General features: G+C 38.3%; 1 protein-coding gene across 1 annotated transcript; it reads right to left on the bottom strand.

Moving 5' to 3' along the window:
* Positions 1 to 733: 733 nt before the first annotated feature.
* On the bottom strand, positions 734 to 4,630 carry LOC108332144 (putative pentatricopeptide repeat-containing protein At1g19290). The gene is made up of 2 exons (XM_052876688.1): positions 1,307 to 4,630; positions 734 to 1,216 (listed from the first exon to the last, which is right to left on the bottom strand). The coding sequence occupies exon 1, from the start codon at positions 4,358 to 4,360 to the stop codon at positions 1,796 to 1,798; it is 2,565 nt and encodes an 854-aa protein (XP_052732648.1). The 5' UTR covers positions 4,361 to 4,630; the 3' UTR covers positions 734 to 1,216; positions 1,307 to 1,795.
* Positions 4,631 to 6,517: the final 1,887 nt, after the last annotated feature.

The raw sequence follows: 6,517 nt of genomic DNA, 5'->3' as shown, positions 1-6,517 counted from the left end.
CAACCCTAAAAATCCATGATTTACTAAATGTTTATCCGCGTTTTACTTTAATGATAAAATTTCATGTACTTTCGAGTTTTCAAATAAATAAAAATTTGATTAGTTTTAACTAAATTTAAAATGCTGCATGGTACTTACAATTTTATATATTATTTAAATATTTTCTTAAATATTAATACATAAATATATTATTCTACTTACAACAAATTTTATGTTAGATAAATATTTCATGTCCATTTTCAGTTTTCTTATTTGTACACTTTAAAAATTTAATTTTTTCCACTACATTTATTATTAATCATGTTTTTTTACTTTTATCACCAAATTTATAATATAAAATTAATTTTTCAATAATTATTTCAAATTAAATATCACCATATATTTTTTTATGTTTTTTATCATTTAAAAAATTAATTATCCTCATAAGTAATTAAATAATTATAATAATGACAGTGTATATTCTACCTTTACTTACACAGCAGCTAAAATTAATATTTATTTGATTTAAATCTCTTTATTCTATTTTTTATTTTACTATTCACAAATCTATAAGTTAAATTATATTATTAAACACTCTTTATTTCTGTTTTTAATTAAATTTTTTCTGACATTTTTAAAAAATGAAAAAAAAAATATAGAATATGCAAAAGTCGCAGCTAATCGACTGTAGGAGCTATTTGACATCAGAGCAGAGTATGGCGGTGGGAGAATAAAAAGAAGGAACAGTGCCATGGAAAAAAAAAACACTCTCATTGGTAAAGCTGTTTCTATGTGATTTAGCTTAATTATTTCAGGCCAAACCTATTAGAAGAATGAAAACAATGTCTTAGGTTACAAGAAAAAGCTTAAGGAAAAACAGGCTCTTCCAACTCTAATGCCAAAATAAAAATGAGCTGGCAACCACCTATTATCTAGCTTTTACCTTTTGGAGTATGTAGCATTACTCTTTGAACTAATTTATGTTGTTAGAACCTTCAATGCAGAAAGCTGTGTTATCCAGATATTGTGAAGTCTTGGAGAGTGTTTGAACTAACCTGGCCTTTTACACCACGCTTTGCACTGGTCATTGACCGAGCCATTTAATCTCCCAACCTAAAGACTCCGATAAATGAGGTGTTTTCCCTTTCAACTGGATGAGATGCTGATGCAGAGGTCATGAGATCTAGGCTTCCAGCCACAGCTTGACATATGCCATCTAGGTTCTTCAATATCTGACCTGAGTAACACAACTCAGCCTATTGATAAAATCACCCTAATAAAAGGCAACCTATTCATGTAGTTGTCTTATGAGCAAGAAAGCTAGCACCTTGGTTTTAAGTAAGGTCAAACAATGTAGCCTTCGTAAACCAATCCATACAAGCATCCAAGTCAATCAAATCTTCCAAATCCTCTAGATACGCCGTGGGATTTTATTATTATATGAAGAAAAACACTTCACATTCCTCGATCACTGGAATAAAAACTTAATCACAAAGCACATCTTGCCTCCACAACAAAGAGAATGAAACTCCAGAATTTGAAATATGATGCTGGTGGATGAATAGGTTGGGAAAATGACCATTGCCAACCAATATATCATTAGTACGATATACTTTTGTGTATGGGAAATTTGGTTGGAAATTGATGCATAAGGGACAAGGCTGCAGGTGACCAGTAATTGAGCCTTGAGCTAGCAGCTCAACTTTGCATTTAGCAAAATGTATGAGCAAGTATCAAGCAAATATGGCTTGATAATTTGATTAGAGCACTTTAAAGAGTGTTCCAAAAAGACCAGTGATCATGGCAGAGTATGGGTTCAAGAAATCCCTTCTTCAATCATCTTCTCTCTCAAGTTAGAGGCTTCATTAAGGTCCCCAATCCTAAGGTAACCACTGATTAGTATATTATAGGTAACGACATTTGGAACTAAGCCCTTTTGAGGAAGTTTACGGAAAAGTCTCTGTCCTCGTTCCATATTTCCCAATTTGCATAACCCATTTATTAAAGCATTATATGTAGTAATATTTGGAATAAGACCTCTCTCCAGCATCTCATTCCTTAAGTTGAAAGCACCATCTACATCACCAGCAGCTGAACAGGCATGAATTAAGGCACCATATGTGAAATTATCTGGAAGAAAACCTCTAGATAACAAAATTGACAGAACACTTCTTGCTTCATCAATCTTCCCAGATTTGCCAAGACCATAGATAGCTATGTTGTACACAATATTGCTGCGAAGAGAATTACATATAGCAATTTTATCAAGAGAATCAGCAATTCTCTGAGCTTCTTGACCTATGGAATCATTCTTAACAGACTTATCAGAACATTTATGAACTGTAAGAAGATCAAAATCCACCATCTTGCTTAGGATCACAGTTGCTTCATTGATTCTGTCATTCTTATAAAGACTGCTGACTATTTTGCTACATATCACAAAATTAGGAGAGAACCCTCTTTCGATCATCTCAAAATATAAGTTAAAAGCTTTATCCAGCTTCCCTTCATTGCACCAACCGTAAATAAGGGTACCATAGGTAACAGTATCTGGTGATAGTCCTCTCGTCCGCAACTCAACTAGAAGATCAGCAACATCACTTGACTTCCTAGACTTGAATAGTCCATAAATAAGGGAATTGTACATTTCAATGGAAGGAGAAATTGTTTGTCTTTCCATCATATCTTTGATTCTAAAAGCTTCGATAACACTACCAGTTTTACAATATCCATCACTCAATGTCCTATATGTTATTTCATCAGGCGAGCATCCAAGTTCCTTCATCCTATCAAAAACAACCTTTGCCTCCACCACTTTCCCCATCTTACAAAGCCCACCGATCATTGTATTGTATGCAAAAGTGCTATTAGTAAAACCCCGACCCAAAATCTCTTTCCAAAGCTTCATAGCCCCATCAGAATCTCCCATTTTGAAAAAACAATCAAGCAGAGTACAGCAGCTGACTTCATTCGGCACCACATCTCGTTCCACCATCGAGCGCCAAAGGCTCAAAGCATCGTCGTAAGACCCCACATCAACCAACCCTTTGAGAACCGTATTATAGGTCACAACCGAAGGATCAATTCCCTCCCTTAACATCTCCTCACAAAGCATCAAAGCCTCACTCATTCTCCCTTCCCTGCAGTACCCATCCAACAGCGTATTATAGCTATAACAATCCGGTCTCACATTCCAATCCAACATTCCCCTAAACACCTCTTCGGCCTTTCTTATCCGACCCTGCTTACAGTAGCCATTAACCAACGCATTACAAACAAACACATTCACCTTCAACCCCACCCTTGCCATCTCATCTCGAACCCTAACCGCATCATCCATCTTCCCCACCTGACAATACCCATTCACCAGCACACCATACACGCGATCATCCACAATCACCTTATCCTCCTCCATTCTCCGAAGCAACCTCTCGGCCTCATCCACCCTTCCCTGCCTGCAGTAACCTTTCATCAACAAAGTCCAAGAGACCACATTTTTCTCCACCCCTTTCCTAGACATTAAATCCAGCACCCTCTCAGCTTCTCCCGCATCACCCTTACAAGCATACCCTCCAACCAAAGCATTGTACACAATAACATTAACCTCAAACCCCATCCCCACCATCTTCTCCACAAACCTCTCAGCGCAATCCACATTCCCTTCCCGACAATGCGCATTCACAACAATACTAATCATGAAAACGTCAGGCACAATCCCCATCTTCAAAACCTGCTCAAAAACAGTCAGCGCCTGCCCTACTTCACCGGCACGTACCAGCCTAGCGAGCAGGCAATTGCAGGACCTGAGGCAGGGGGTCCTGCCGAGCCTGTTCATTTCGTCGAACACGTTGAGTGCGTGGCGCGTCATGCCGCGTTCAGCGAACGCCTTGAGAAGCATGTAAAAAACGGTGGGGGAAAAGCCAAATTCCTTGTAGACGGAAACGACATCGCGGCAGACGGCGAAGGCACGGAAGTTGTTGGTGCAGTGAAGGGAGAGGAGTTGGTGGAGGAGGGAGCGGGCTTCGGAGAAAAGTTTGGCGCGGGCGAGAATGTGGAGGAGGAGGCAGAAGGAGGTGGCGTGGGGACGGTAGTGGGGCTGTTGGGCGGCGAGTTGGAAGAATGTGAGGGCGGCGGCGGGGTGGAGGCGGAGGCGGCGTAGGAGGGCATCGGTGAGGGGGTCTGAGAAGGGGAAGCGGAGGCCGTTGAGGGAGGCAGGGCGGCGGAGGAGGAGGAGGCGGGAGATTCGGTCGAGAAGGTCGGGGGAGGGAGGTTTGGAATTGGAATTGGAATGTTGAGGAAAGTTCTGGAGAAGGAATGGAGAGATATGGAATGTTCTGTGTGAGAAGGAAAGGAAAGTGGGTTTGCGGCGGAGAGGGAACATTTGAGTGGCGGCGACTTCCACGAAGGCATGAGTTGCTAATGTCGGACGTTAAATTGGTGATCTGATTCTTGTTGGGTGTGTGGTAGTTGAGGGAGAAGGGAGAAGGAAGAGAGGCTGGAAGGGAAGGTTCAGTGAAGAGGTGAACGGTGATTATTGGTTGGAGGGAAGAAGAAGCACCGCCGCCGCCACGACGACCACCACCACCACTGAACAGAGAAAATATAGCAGAGACTAGTTTGTTGCAGAGTGGGGCGAGAGGGTAGGCGAAATATTTTCAAATTTAAACCAACAAAAAATTATAATACTTTGAGAAAAAAAAATGGTGATATTTTTCCAAGACATTTTGAAATTTTTATAAATATTAAATGTATTATTTTATTAAATATGTATTTTTATTGCTAAATATTTTAAAATTATAAGCCTCTAAGAACAAATTGATTACCATGGTAAAATTTAAAAAAAAATAAAAGTAAACTAAATTAATTATTTTAAAGTTTAATAGTATATTTGGTATCAATATTTTTAAACTTATTTTAATATATCAAATTATGTGTGAAATTATTAATTAGGTCCTCTTTAGAAAATAATAAAGGTTTCCATAAGAAAGTAATAATGATGTGTAAGTTTGTTCTTGATGTGTCACTGAAAGTCGTATGACATGTCAGCAACATATTTTTTATATCTTTGAAATTAGAAATTAATTTCTTAACTGAGGTTGATCAGAAATTTAAAATATTTCTCAAAGTTTGATGGAAAATAAATATGATTAGATGGTCTAATAATCAGAATATAATTTCAACAACTTTTTTGCAACAACACTTTCATAAGATTGTGGCAGATAAAAAAGAGATTGGGATAGCTAAACATGTAATAGAAAACATGATGAAAATTTGTTCACTAATTTACTACTTAACATGATGAAAAGTTACTAGAAAGCTTCGGTAAAAGCGATCGATGTTTATACAAAAATAAAGAAAAAAAAAACATCATATAAGTATGCAAGACAATTAGCAGTCCAAATACAAAAGACTAAGTATGTCTTGATGTTACCTTTTAACAGTGTTATTTTGTTCTAGAGATGAATAATTCCTTTTGAACTAAAAAACATTTTTAGAAACTTTATTCCATTATGATGCATTTAATATTTTTCTGAAATTTTAGTCTTGGATTTAAGTCTCGTAAGAGTGAAACAAGTATGGTCATCCATCATCATTAAAAAATATATAAATCCATTCAAAGAAGTATTGGAACAAGACACCAAATATGAGCATGATGGTTGGAGTTAAGCCGAACGTTACTTAGTTAGTTGGCTAGGACAGTTGTTGATTAACTGTCTTTGGCAGTTGCTTTTCATTTTATAAATATTGGACCTCTGTGTTTGTAAAAGAGTTGATCTCTTGAGATTATTGAATAAGACAAATTTTATTGTGTTTGAGTTTTACTCTCTTTTTCTTTGTTCACCTCCTTGACAGTTCGGTGTAAAGGGCTTGACCGTTCGGTGTTGTTCGTGTTCTTGTTGGGTCGTTCTCGGTCATCTACGCTGCAGTGCTCTGTGTGTTCGTAGCTTTCGGTTAGGGACGTTCGTTCTCCATACCCTCGCTCTTCTTCCATCCCAACAGTGGTATCATAGCTTCAGGTTCATGACTTGGGAGCTTCGTGTTCATCTATGGCTTGGCGGAGAGGTGATTGAAGCATAAAGAAGATCAAGACTGTGTTTCTTAGTGGAAGATCGTGGGTGTAAAGAATGGCCAGCAGAGATATGTCTGTTAATTTACCCGTTCTCACAGACAAAAACTGGAGCAAGCGGAGCACACAGATGCGAGTCTTGTTTCGAGTTCAAGATGATAGAGCCTTGCTAATTATCCATTAGTGTGTGGACGATATGCATTTTGAGAAGATACAAAATGCGGCTTCAGCAAGAGAAGCATGGAACATCTTGGTAGGTTGCCATGCCGGAGGGAAAAAGTGAAGAAGGTAAAGCTTCAGTCGTTGAGGAGACAGTACAAGCACCTACTGATGGAGGATGGTGATAAGGTGAGTGAGGTTTTCAGTAAAATACTCTCAATTGTTAACCAGATGAAAAGCTGTGGTGACACACTGTTACTGATCTCATGGTGATTGAGAAAATCATGCGGGCACTGCCTCCGACGTTTGATC

This window comes from Vigna angularis, chromosome 4, assembly GCF_016808095.1.
Source record: "Vigna angularis cultivar LongXiaoDou No.4 chromosome 4, ASM1680809v1, whole genome shotgun sequence".
NCBI lineage: Eukaryota > Viridiplantae > Streptophyta > Magnoliopsida > Fabales > Fabaceae > Vigna > Vigna angularis.
The sequence above is the reverse complement of the archived record's forward strand: the minus strand, read 5'-3'. Positions and strand labels throughout refer to the sequence as shown.